We start from the raw sequence: 13,706 nt of genomic DNA, 5'->3' as shown, positions 1-13,706 counted from the left end.
CCTGACATCCCCACTCAATCAACTGCAGTGCCTCTTGGATAAAATGTAAACTTCTGCTCAGCTTTTAAAGCTCTTCACAATTTGGCTAGAGCTCATCTTTCCAGCTTGGTTGGACATTGCACCTCCTCCTATACTCTGGGATCTAGCCAAACTGCACTTTTTTCTGATCTTCCATCTCCTTTCCCCATGTCTTTTTTCTGGTTGTTACCCATGCTGGGAATGAGCTCCCTCTTTTCCTCTACATCCCAGGATCCTTCTATTCCTTTAAGATGCAGCTCAAACACTCTTCTACATTCAGTTTTTTGATTGCCCTGCCTGCTAGTGTCCTCTCTTCCAAACTACTCTGTATTAATTACTTTGTGGTGGTATAAGAACAAAGTGAAGTAATATTTGTAATAGTAGCACAGTGCCTTGCACATAATAAGCACTTAATAAAAACTTATTTCCTCCTTTCCTAAAGTGCTTAAAAAAAAACAAACAAACAAAACCTTTACCTACTACCACAGGATCAATATTGTATATTGATTCCAAGGTAGAAGAGTGTTAAGGGCTCAGTAACAGTGGTTAAGTGACTTGCCCAGGGTCATGTAGCTTGGAAGTATCCAAGGCCAGATTTGAACCCAGGGTCTTCCATCTCTGAACCTGGCTTTCTATCTACTGAGCCCCCTACCTGTCCCTTCCTAAAGTGCTTTGTATGCTATATAATACTATTTCTTATCATCATTATTATGATAATTATATTATTATCATTATCATCAATTGGATTGAGTCTGATTCAGTTCAGACTTAGTGACTCATCCCTAGCAAACCATAAAACACACACAAAGAGTCCTTACCTCTTAGGATAGTGACATTCTGGAGTATTGCTCCATGCTGGACATCCACAGCCTTCATTTCCTCCATGACCATCGAGAGGTTCTGGATGTCAAAGTCCAGTCGGGCTCGGAGCAGGCTGAAGCGCTCCCTTAGCAAGTCTGTGGTGCTCAGCATGATGGAGACAGACTTGTTGAGGTAGTAGAGCTCCTCGGCGTGAGTGTGGAAGCCCAGCGTGCAGGAGAGCCGGACGTCGTCCAGGTACTTGAGCATACTGTGTACGTGGTTGTCTGTGGCATTGATGTTGGTGAAAATGGTATTGATCTCAATCTCGTGGGAAGTCATACGGCCTTCCAGGGTCTCAAAACGCTCCACAGTCCGGTTCTGGGCATAACGTGTGTGGTACTGCAGGTCATGCATGTTCTCCTCATGGTCATCCAGAAAGGATGAGACATTGTCCAGCTGCAGCTGCAGGCCCATCACTTGCAACACCAGGTCGTGGATGCCCTCAGAATTTTGGTTGATACGCTGGGAAGCAGAACTGAGGCTGGTCTGGATGCTTTTGACCAATTCCCCTGTCTTGGCTGAGGTGGCCCGCAGGCCACTGAAGAGTCGGGTATAGTTCTGCCACTCACTGACCATCTTCTGCAGGGTCAGGGTTTCTTCTTCTGTCTTGCGCTGGATCATGTGGACCCAGTCCGAGGTCTGCCCCACCGTGAAGTTAATCTGCTGGACGGCTGCCTTAACATCATAGCAATCCTGGGTGAGTCCCTTTAGTGAAAAGTCCAGTCCAGCCATGGCAGCCTGCCAGCCCCTCACCTGAGCCAGGAATTGCCCCAGAGTCTGGTTGACCTGGTGGATGGAGAAGGAGCAGCTGTCTACCACGGCAGTGATTTGATTGCTGGTAGAGAAGAGCTGCTGATGCGTCTGAGATGTCTGGTCCAGCTGAATCTCCTGGACAAGAAGCATCTTCTGGATTTCCTCCAGCTCCTGCTGAAGTTTGTGAATCTCTTGTCCCAACTGTCCCGTGTCATGGCAGAAGGAGCAATTGCCTAGGGCTTTCTGGTCTGTAGGAGAAAATGATAAAAATGGTAGGTACCTAGGTTTGGAGGGTCAGAGGATAGGGGCAGCTTTGGTAAACTGGTAGAAAAAGGAATTTATTTTTCTTTCTTTTTTAACCCTTACCTTCCATCTTAGAAACAATACTGTCTATTAGTTCTAAGGCAGGAGAGCCGTAAGGGCTAGGCAATGGGGGTTAAGTGACTTGCCCAGGGTCACACAGCTGACAAGTGTCTGAGGCTGGATTTGAGCCCAGGACCTCCCACCTTTGGGCCTGGCCTCAATCCACTGAGCCATCAAGATGCCCTCTAAGAGTTTATCTTTCTATTCATTTGCTAAAATTATTTTTAAATTTAAAATTTTTAAAGCTTGGTCTCCTCATTTCACCCAGGTTGGGAATATTGGAACTGTTCAAGGGCCTGATCTCATGACTGATCAGAATGAGAGCTTTGACTGGCTCCATTTCCAACCTTGGGCAACTTGGGGGATAGAAGTCACTATATTGATGCTACACTTCCTGTGGACTCCTGATTGACTTAGCCAGCAATTTAAGATGCCCTGATTCCAAGCCCAGTGACTTCCCATTGTGCCACCCCACTACCCTGCTCAATTCTTATTACACTCCTGTTTTCTCTACTGGAAAGAATGACCATCCTCTTACCAGTGGAACATGATGGGCTTGGTAGGAGCCACTCCACAACCCTCAACCTCACCCTACTTTACTGCCCTTCAGGAATGTGTTCCGAGGTAGCTGCCTCTGAGGCAGCAGCAATCTGAGAGGGAAAAAATCCCAGAGATGAAAGGGACCTGGGAGGGTTTCTCAGAATCTTGCACTTATTAGTCAGTTCTTTCAGGTAGTGTGGAATACTGCCTTTGGAGTCAAGATGCTCTCAATCTTTTTTCCAGACACTTATGACAAAGGATACAGAACTGGGAGAAACCTTAGAAGTCATCTAGTCTAAACAACTCATTTTTCAGATGGGGAAACTGAGGCCCCAAGAGCTGAAGGGACTTTTCCAAGTCAACTGGATAGCAAGTAGTAGAGCTGAGTTCGGAACCTGGTTCCTTTCACTCCAAATCTAGTATTCTTTCCACTGTGACCTTAGGGGGAATGGGAGGCTCTGTGGGCCTCAGTTTCCATAGCTATAAAATAGGAATAAAATAATAATAAAAACAGCAGCATAGTATTGAGACCAGAGAGCCTGAATTCAAGTCTCATCACTGCTACATACTGACAATTTTTCCCCTGGGCAATATTACCTCTCGTGGTTTCAGGCAACTTTTAGAGTATAAATTGCCACAGGGCTGGTCCAAACAGCAGCTATCTCAGAGGACCATTGCATGCAGGGCTTCATTGGGACATCATATGTATGCTGAGGCAGCTAGATGGTTCAGTGGACAGAGAACTGGGCCCGGAGCCAGGAAGAACTGAGTTCAAATATGACCGCAGACACTTAATAGCTGTGTGAGCCTGGGCAAGTCATTTAACCCTATTTGCCCCAATTTCCTCATCTGTAAAATGAGCTGGAGAAGGAAATGGCAAACCACCTCAGTATCTCTGCCAAGAAAACCCCATGGACAGTATATTCTATGGGGTCCCAAAGAGTCAGACACGACTGAATGACTGAACAAAGCATTTTGCAAACACTACAACCCTTTATAATGTTAGTTATTATTCTGCCTGAAATGACTCATGTGAAACTGGCTATTTTCCTAGGATCCCTAGTTCTCACCTGGATTGGAGGGCAGCCACGAGAAGGGCCATAGACACTCACCTAGTTCCTGGAGGTTTTCCTGCACCGTAACAATCTTCTTCTCATAGTTTGACTGGGTGATGGTGATATCCTCTGAGAGAGAGTCCACCTTCTTAAAAACTGGAAGAAACACAGAAATGCAGGTGAGAACGTGAGAGCCGAGGGTCCAGGGGAATTTGATCAGACAAAATAGGGCAGTTTGGGGGAGGATGTGCCTCCTTTGTAACTGGAGGAGGAGACTGGATTAGGTGTTTTCTGATTGCCCTGCAATGATACTGTTCTCTAACGCTCTGTGATTAGGACAATGCATCTAAGCTGGTGCACCTGGCAAAGAGGAGGTGCTCAATAAATGTTTGATGATTGGTTGGGCATACGGTTAACCGTATGCTAGTGAGAAAATCACAGCTGTTGAATTGGAAAGGACATTTAGGAGTCATCCAGCAAAATCTCTTTTTTTACAGAAGAGGAGATTGAGATCGTTTGAGGAGATGGAGGGACTTGTTTAGAGGACAAAAGTAGGGAGGGGTATGGCAGATAGAGCACTGAGCCTGGAGTCAAGGGACTCAAATCCCAAAGTGGTTCAAAACCCAAAACCCAAGTGGTTCAAATCCCACATCAGACACTTAGTAATTATACAGTCAGGCAAGTTATTTAAGCTCTCTGTGCCTCAATTTCTTCATCTGTAAAATGAGGAGATTGGACTTGTGATCTTTAAGGTATTTTAGCTCTAAAAATAGATGGGAAAGTCAAACTCTGACTGCCATGACTCTCCATGATGTCTTGATGACTGTAAATTCTATGACTTTATTGTCAGGGGATGATGGAAAGGAACCCCACAGCTGACCAGGGATATATGAAAGTAATCTGGAGTTCTCTGTTTCATGTAAGGGAATCTTCTGTGAGTCTAATGGACTTTCAGTTAATATCTGTCTCGGGGTAGCTAGGTTGTACAGTGGATAGAGTGCCAGGCCTGAAGTCAGGGGCTCTGGGTTCGATTCTGGCTTCAGATACTTCCCAGTTGTGTGACCCTGGACAAATCACTTAATCCTGTTTGCCTAGCTCTTACCCTTCTGTCTCAGACTTGTTACTAAGACAGAAAGGAAGAGCTTTAAAACCAACCAACCAACCAACAAAAAACCCCTCACTTGTCTGCTGAGCATTAGGCTAGGCCTGGGGCTGACCCTCAAAACTTAAAGCCAGTATCTCTGGGGAAAGAAGTAGAATCTGAGAGAGAAAAAGGTTAGCTCGCTCTCTCCCTCTCTCTCTTTTCATTTCTTTCTTCCTTCCTCCCTCCCTCCCTCCCTCCTTCCCTCCCTCCTTGCATTCCTTCCTTCCTTCCTTCCATCTTAAAATCAATACTGTGCACTGGTTCCAAGACAGAAGAGTGGTAAGAGCTAGGTAATGGGGGTTAAATGATTTGCCTAGGGTCTCACAGCTAGGAAGTGTCTGAGGTCAGATTTGAATCCAAGGCCTCTCATTTCTGGCCTGGCTTTCAATCCACTGAGCCACCTAGCTGTCCCCTTTTGTTTGTATTTCAATGGAGATCTTGGTTGACTTTTACCTACGAATATTTTTTAAGGCAACTTGGGATAACAGACCTATAACTAGAAAGGACCTCTGAAGGTATTTTAGTCTAATGGTATCCAATTCAAATAGAAATAAATCCTCTCAGGCTGCACATTGGCTTGGGAAAACATTATTAACATTATTTATAATGTATTACATTTTAACTTTAATTTTCATTATTATTATTATTATTATTCCCAATTTATTTCTCTATATTTATTTATTCCCAATTACAGTTTAAGCCAGTTCATGCTACAATCACTGTGAAAATGACACCTAGTGTGAGAATGAAAAAGGAGAATCTAGGGAACTGACTGATACTTTTACTAGTTTAGAGAGAACTCAAGCATAGGAGAAAATTCCTTCTGCCAGTGCAGGTCAACATTTTCCCAACAACACATAGACTTAAAGAGTTACTTGGGGTCCTCAGATATTAAAGTAACTTGCCCAGGGTCACCCCAGAAAGGAAGATTAGAAGCTCCCCTTGAACCTAGGTCTTCCTGCTTCTGCGAGCAGCTCTCGTTTCCTAGCTCAAGAACAATTCACACATGAAAATGTAAAAAAACTTTGAAAACTTAAATATTAACTCCTTCGGGGAGTTGCCAAGTTTGCATGAACTGGCTCTTTTCTATTATGAGTGCTACAAATCAGGGCATGATTTCTTATTTTGTTGATTATCCAGCCTGAGAAAGTGGTGGTGAAAACATTCAGTGTGTAGACCAAACTTTAAAGCCTGCCCAGTGTTTTTGGAAAGCCGGATAGTTGTTAAGTATTTACCAGGACACCCCTGGCTATTATTAAGTCATATTTACAACCAGCCCATAGTCAAGGCACTGGGAGAACTGATGTAAACCTTCCCTTCTGTTTTTATCTTCTGTGACCTCTATGGTTAGGAAGCCTTCAAACCTGTGCTTATATGTTATGGATTGATTTCTCGTCATTTTTTGCTCCATCAGAAGGCCTGTGGGGCTGCTAGGTGGCTCAGTGGATTGAGAGCCAAGTCTAGAGATGGGTTAAAAACTGGCTTTAGACACCTCCTAGCTGTGTGACCCTGAGGAAGTCACTTAACCCCCATTGCCTATACCCTTTCCACTCTTCTGCCTTAGAGCCAATGCACAGTATTGATTCTAAGAAGGTAGGTAAGGTAATTTCAATGGAGATCTGTGGTTGACTTTTACCAGTGACATTTTTTAAGGCAACTTTGGATAACAGATCTACAACTAGAAAAGAGCTCTGAAGTCATTTTAGACCATTTAGACTAATTCAAATAGAAATGGATCCCTGGAGACCACATGTTGACTTGGAAAACCACATATTAACATTATCTATGATGCATTATATTTTTAGTTTTCATCATTATTTTTATTCTCAATTTAGTTTTATTTATTTATTCCCAATTTCAGTTAAAAAAAAAGGGGGGGGCTCTGGATTACCTGAATCTGTCTCTAAGCTAGTCCGCTCCCCATAGTTCATCACTAAAGAGTTAGATCATAAGGAACTTTAGAGAAAGTCCAATACCTACATTTGTCAGAGGAAGAGAGTGAGGCCCCAAAGTTATTTGTCCAAGCTGGTTATTGGCAGAGATGCAATTAGAACCCAGATCTCCTGACTCCAAATTCATAAATCTTTCCTCTACATGTCAAGGGTTCCTAACCCCTGAGTCTATGGGTAGAGTTTAGGGGATCTATGAACTTGGATTGGAAAAAATTACATATTTATTCCACTATAGTTGGTTTCCTCTGATTTCTTTTTTATATTTAATATATAATATATATTTTTATTTTTAATATAATATATAATATATTTTTACATATATAAAATAAATATATCATTTATTTTAAAGACATTCTTCTGAGAAAAAACCTATAGGCTTCATTAGGCTGCCAAAGGGGTTCATGATACAAAAAAAGATTGAGAACCTCTGATTGATGTCCAAAAAGTCACTGAGATTCTCCAGGCTAGAAGGTGGCTGGGGTTTGGGACCCTGGGCCAGAAGACCCCAAGAAGCTCATTGGGATGAAGTTAACCTAATGGAAAGTCATCAAGGCCCTCTGCTCCCTCCTTCCTCGGTAGTTTTGGCATGAGGACAGTCACGCATGCTGGGGGAGGCGCAATGTGCCTGTTGTGGGGAGGTGGTCTCCACTCACCCAGTGAAGCCAGCACTGCCACAGCCACTAGCAGGAGGGCCAAGAAGAGGTACAGAATTCTCACGGATGTGTGCAGGGACAGGTTCTTCTGACAGCGGCTACAGCTGGGCCCTGCTGGGCCTGTGTGGAAAGAAGGGGAGGACTTACACTCTAGATCTGACACTGGAAAAAGAGGGCTCCCTCCATGACCTTGGCTATTGACCTCCCTCAATTAGTGGCTGTACCAGGGATGAGAAGAAAGCCGTCTTCTGCTCCCTTTTCCAGGCATCTCATGTGTTTGCTCCTGGTTCTAGAGGCCTTTCAAATGAAAGGGACCAACCTTATGGGGGCACCTTTTCTGTTTCTCTCTCTTTCTCTCTTTGGGTATCTGTCTGTTATCTTTGAGTATATGAAGTATAGTTGAGGGAAAACCCATTATCCTAAGATTTATATGCCTCGTTGGCCCTCTAAGATATGTCTAGAACAGTGATGTCAAATTCAAATAGAATCAGGGCCACTAATCTGTACATCAGGATCCCTATGGACCTTATATTAATTCCATTTTAAAGTGTAATATTATCTATGTTTTACTTTTTTTTTTTACTTATTTGGTTAAATATTCCCTAATTATATTTTAATTTGGTTTAGGCTGCAGTCACGGTGTTCGATGTTTCTTGTCTAGACCAGCTTAAAACTCTAAGGAGGCTGTTGCCTAGTAGAGGCAGAATTCCCTCAAATAAATGCTTGGTTAATTGTTTTGAATTAAACTCTGCAGCTAGATTCACAAAACTCAAATTCTCCTTGGGCTGACCAAACTTCTGACAGCCCTCTGTAGCCTCAGCTCTCTCTAGGATAGCCAAGAGACCAAACAGAGCCTAGAACTTTGACCAGAGACTGGGGAGCCTGAAGTGGGGAATGGGAGAGGCTGGTTTTGAGCGGCCTCAAGCGGGGTGAGTGCCTAACGTTGGCCAAGTAGAATACAGTAATATGGCTTTACCCCAGTGTCAAGATCTGTTCTTGGCTAACTCAGCCTCTAAATAGCAGACTCCATCCATACCTGTTAAAACATAAACTTTGCTCAATGGTAATTTACCAGATTAACTGGCTATTCATTAAGACCCTGAAGGGCCTCTCATTTTCAGAGGTGTGGGGTGAGCCAGACCTATCCAAACAGGGTCCTGAATGGGTGTCTGTGTGTGGTTCAGAATGCCCCGTGGGCAGTGTGAGGCTCTGGTAGAGGAAGGAGAGGGGCATTGGAAGGGATAAAAGAGGGAACACTGAAAGAGAAGAAGTAGGCAAATTACAAACTTTTGTCCATTTCCAAACCATTATATCTGTCTTGTCTAGCTGGGGCAGTTTTCTATCTTGCTTCAGCAGAAAGTGAGAACAGCTACCCAATGACCTCAGCCTCCAGTAGAGACTCAGCCAGACTTCTGCGGCTGCCCTGTTCTCATCTTCACCTGTCCAAGATATTATCCTCAGTCCTTGTGAAAGCGTGAGTGCCTGGCCACAGGGCTGCCCTGCCCATGAGTGGGGTTCCCTGGCCAGCCTGGGGAGGACCCTTACCATTCTGGGTGCATGGGAATGCTGGCATTTCCTCCTCTTCTCCAACAGGTTCCTCTTCAGCTACACATAAGGCTTCTCCGTCGCCTCCAGTGGACCTCACTGAGAAGGAGTTGGTGCCTGTCAGGACCCCATACTGCCCACCCCAGCTCCAGCTGTTTCACTCACCAGCCACTTCCACCACTTCCTCCAACCCTTGACTCCGGTGCCTGCCCAAAGGTGCCCATTTTTCCATGAACAGAAGAGTGGGCGATCTAAGCTAGAACTAGGTGGCTAAGGACTTGACTTACAGGGGATGGAATTTTTATGTACACTAAACTTGCAGAGGCCAAAGAGGAAATGCTTTTGAAGAGATACCAACCTCTATTTTACTATGAGTTCCAAGCTAAGGTATCCCAGACCTGGGCTTTAGTCCCACCCTCTGCCATTTACCACCTTTATGACTTTAGGAGATACATGTTGACACTCTTTCCCCAGATTTCCCATCCCGTAAAATGGAATTAATAATACCCACAGTGCCTCCCTACCATCTATCAAAAATCAGAATTGGAGGGGAATTTAGAGATTGTTAAACTCATCCTAGGCTCCTGTGAGCATGGGCCAAGGTTCCTTATCTTAAAGATTAAGAAATTGAAGAGCTAGAAAAAGGAAATTATTTCCCTCAGGTCATATAATGATCCAGGGTTCAAGGCCAAACTAGAATTTAAGCCCTGAGAATTTGTTGCCCTTTATTTATCCTGAAGATTTATCCTGATGGACTTTTTCAATTTGTTTAAATCTATCAAAGATTTATTAAGTACTTAATATGTTAATTTTTGAAAAAATGCTGTCTTTGACCTCAAGGAGATTACAATCTAATGGGGACAGATAGAGGGCAGCAAGTGGATTGTGAGCCAGGGCTAGAGACAGGAGGTCCTGGGTTCAAATCTGGCCTCAGACACTTCCTACCTGGATGAGTCACTTAACTCCCATCTTACCTAGTCCTTATTGCTCTTTTGCTTTGGAAACAATACATAGTATTGATTCCAACATGAAAGGTAAGGGTTTTTTTTTTTTAAATAAGAGTAGATAGGTATGTGCCTATCCCCACCCCCCAAACTGTACCTTTGAACTTTAAAGGGCTATCAAATTGTAAGCTGTTGAACTGTTTGTTACATGTTGTTGCTCTTACAAGAGGCAGAAGCCAGGAAGAAGAAAGATTTCTTTGGCTTAACTGAAATCACTTTCTTCTTCTCATTCCCCTAAATAGGACCAGAAGCAGGGCAGAAATCAGCTTCTAATGGAGAAGGATGAATGGGCCTGCTCATGGGTATTTGTTCTACGCACAGCTCTAACAAGGATCCCTGAACCAGGTCCTCCGGCTTCAGAGAAGAAACAGATGGGTGCAATCTGAGCCTGGATGGGTAACCGAACAGTGTGGCCAGGGAGAGCTCGTCAAAGGCCTTCCTAAAATGCGGCACTCAAGACTGACCATGATTTTCCTCCCTTGTTTGTGCTCTGACTAGGGCAGAGCCAGAGGGACCACCACCTCCCTAGACATCCTGCTTCCAAGAACGCAACTGAACATGGGGGTAGCCTTCTGATCTCTGTGGTTTTCATGTAGAAACTGGGTAACGTGTAAGTTGGAGACAAGGGAAGCATTCGTTAGATGATCTCTCTAAGATCTTTTGAAGCTTCAGCATTTGATTTCTTTATGGAAAGGGAAGTCTTTCCCAAAATCATGGAGCAGGTCATTGTTGGGAGAAGACAAGACTTTAGACTCTCCATCCATCCCTCATTCGTAAACAGAAGGATTTGGAATGGATGGCCATTAATGTCCCTTCCAACTCTGAATCTATGAATTTAGGATCAGGCACTTTATTTCAGAACGTCATGGTCCCTAAACTAAGGGGGCAAATGAGCATCCTTCTAGAACAAAAAGAGAAGAGGACTCAACACTTAGCCTCCCTTTATCCCAGAATCCTTATTCTGAGATCATATGCTTAGAGCTGGAAAGGACCCTCAGAAGCCATCAATCAAGGCAGCTAAGTGGCTCAGTGGATAGAATACTAAGTACAGAAGTTCTAGGTTCAAATCTGACCTTAGATGCTTTCTAGCTGAATCAATTCTAAGCAGAAGGAAAAATTGTTTATTTTTTTTTAAAGAAGGCATCAATCCAATCTCTTCATTATCTTTTACCCCAATGAACAAAAACCTCATTCTTTTCTTTCCTACCTCTACTCATCAACTTGGAGTGAGGGGGCAGCAGAGGAAGAGCAAAACTTAGAAGGATGATAATAGCTAATATTTATATTGCACTTACTATGTGCCAGGCACTGTGCTAAGTATTTTATAAATAGTATCTCATTTAATCCTCACAACAGCCCCGATGAGGAAACCAGGCAAACAGAGGTTAAGTGAGTTGCTGAGGGTCATACAGTTAGTATCTCAGACTGATTTTGAACTCAGACCTTCCTTATTCCAGGCCCAACATTCTCTAACCATTTTGTCCCAAAGTTGTCTCAAGCTGCTTTCAACCCTTCATTTTACAACTAAAGAAACTGAGGAGAAATGACTTGCTCAGGGTTACATGCCTTAAAAGTGTTTGAGACAGAATTAGAACCAGGTTTCCCTGATCCCTTAGGGCAGCACTTGATCTCTTTTGTCATACTTCTTCTCTGGGAAGACTATGCAAATATGTTAAATTGAAGGGACAAGCCAATGAGGGCTTTTGGGTTTGCTAATAACATCCATATGGAGGTTTGCTAGGCTTCTTCTGCAGATGCATGACGGAGGGTCTTTTCCCTCCTCAGAGCATGTGTAAGTGTCCCCTGCTACCAATGGGGATAAAATAAAGAAATCTTTTAATTTAAGCTGGAACTGATTACCCATAAAAAGGCTAGAAAAAATGGAACTCTTTCCCATCATAACAGTACTTTTTAAAAGTCCTAGCAGCTTCTTTGAAAGTACAGACAATTCTCACGATACATAAATATATGTTTTGCAAATTTGACTTTACCTGCCCCTTGCCTCTCATGCCATCAAAAAAAACAACAACAAACAAAACCAAAACCCTTAAAAGAAAAAAAAAAACACCCTTGGAGCAACTAGGTTGCTCAGTGGATTTAGAACCAGGCCTGAAAATGGAGGTCCCATGTTCAAATTTGACCTCAGGTACTTCTTAGCTGTGTGACCCTGGGAAAGTCACTTAACCTCAGTCACCTAGCCCTTATTACTTTTCTGCCTTAGAATTGATTCTAAGTCGGAAGGTAAGGGTTTATAAAAAATGCCAACTAAAATTAGATAGTACTGGAAGGTTTGTATAAAGTGCTTTATGCATATCTTATCTGATCCCCACAACCCTATTGGATAGGTTCTTTTGTTGTTCAGTCATTTTCATTCATGTCTGACTCTTTGTGAATCCATTTGGGTTTTCTTGGCAAACTTACTGGAGTGGTTTGTCATTTCCTTCTCCAGTTCATTTTACAGATGAGGAAACTGAGGCAAACAGAATTAAGTGACTTGCTGAGGGTCACACACAGCAAGTATTTTAGGCTGAACTCGAACTTGGATACTTTAACTATGCTCCCTTTTACTGATGAAGAAAAGGAGTCTTAGACAGGTGAGAGACTTGCCCAGGTTCATATAACTAGTGTCTGAGGTTGGATTGGAACTCCATTCTTCCTAGCTCCAAGCGCAGTGCCTAATATGTGTCAGGTGCTCTAATAGGTGCTTGGAAGATAAACACAAAAGTGGTGCCAGCCCTGTGCTGAAGGAACTTGTACTCCATTGCATCCAAGAAGGGACTGACCTCCTTCTGGGAGGTGGGAATGGGGGAGATGGTAAATGATGAAGGAAAAAAAGCCCAGGCTGCTCAACTCCTCCTTTGATTGCATTTTGTCTGTCAAGGAGGATGACCTTTACAGGAGAACGGCCAGAAAACAATGGCTCATAAGGGTGTGTGTGTGTGTGGTGTGTGTGTGTGTGTCTAAGCTATACCCCACAAAAGACCAATGCCACCGGCACTTGAGTCTAAACAATAGTCAAATCTCAAGTGGGGAAGGCCCTCTGGCCCAATGGTTAGAAAGTTTTTTTGTAACTAAGTCAAAATCCACCCATTTTCAGATTTCACTCATGGATACATTACTATCCATTTTCTGCAAGAAGCCTTTCCCAGTTCTCCCTAATCTCAGTGCCTTCCTTCTGAGGTGACCTCTAACTAATCCTGAATATAACTTCTTTATATGTATTTGTCTTTATGGTGCCTCTCCCATTAGATTTGGAGCTCCTTGAGAGCAGGGATAGGTCCCCCCCTCCTGCTTTTTTGACCCTTTTTTTCCTCTCCTAGTATTTAATGCAGTACCTGGCACATAATAGGCCCTTAAATGCTTGCCTTCCTATGCATGACAGAGAAGAAGGAGGAAATCAGAAGGCTGGATGGATGGACTATGACTGATCTTTTAAAACTCATCCAGGATTAATAACCCTTTCAGCCCTCTGTCCTTACACACCTCTCCTCTCCCTCCCCCCATTTCCCCTAACTGTCTACCTACCTCTTCTGGCTGTAGCAGGGTCAGAGCTAGCCCAGTGGTCCATAGTTAGCCTTTTCGGTCCTGTCCTGAATCTTGTCTTGCAATGGCTCCTGCCTCGGTGGAGGCAGCCTTGAATGGTGCTGGGATCCTTGCTCCAGGGTCTGTTCAGACCCAGATGACTGTCCACTTCTCTCTCTCTCTCACACCCAGCTCCAGCCCTTGACTCTCTCTGAGCCAGGAGCCTTCTATGGGTTCCCCGGGTCCACGAGGGCTCTCTTCTCCTCTCCCTCAGGACCTGTAACTCTTATTTGCTG

General features: G+C 43.7%; 1 protein-coding gene across 1 annotated transcript in view; it reads right to left on the bottom strand.

The window, feature by feature from the left end:
• SCARA3 (scavenger receptor class A member 3) overlaps positions 1-13,706 on the bottom strand; it is a 62,654-nt gene that overhangs the window by 21,719 nt on the left and 27,229 nt on the right. The window contains exons 2-5 of the mRNA XM_044661032.1: positions 8,879-8,983; positions 7,340-7,453; positions 3,648-3,746; positions 837-1,880 (exon numbers count right to left, since the gene is read on the bottom strand). Coding sequence (XP_044516967.1) covers positions 837-1,880; positions 3,648-3,746; positions 7,340-7,453; positions 8,879-8,983 — 1,362 coding nt within the window. The remainder of the gene's footprint in view (positions 1-836; positions 1,881-3,647; positions 3,747-7,339; positions 7,454-8,878; positions 8,984-13,706) is intronic.

This window comes from Gracilinanus agilis, chromosome 2 (genome assembly GCF_016433145.1).
Source record: "Gracilinanus agilis isolate LMUSP501 chromosome 2, AgileGrace, whole genome shotgun sequence".
NCBI lineage: Eukaryota > Metazoa > Chordata > Mammalia > Didelphimorphia > Didelphidae > Gracilinanus > Gracilinanus agilis.
This window is presented reverse-complemented; position numbering and strand designations above follow the sequence as displayed.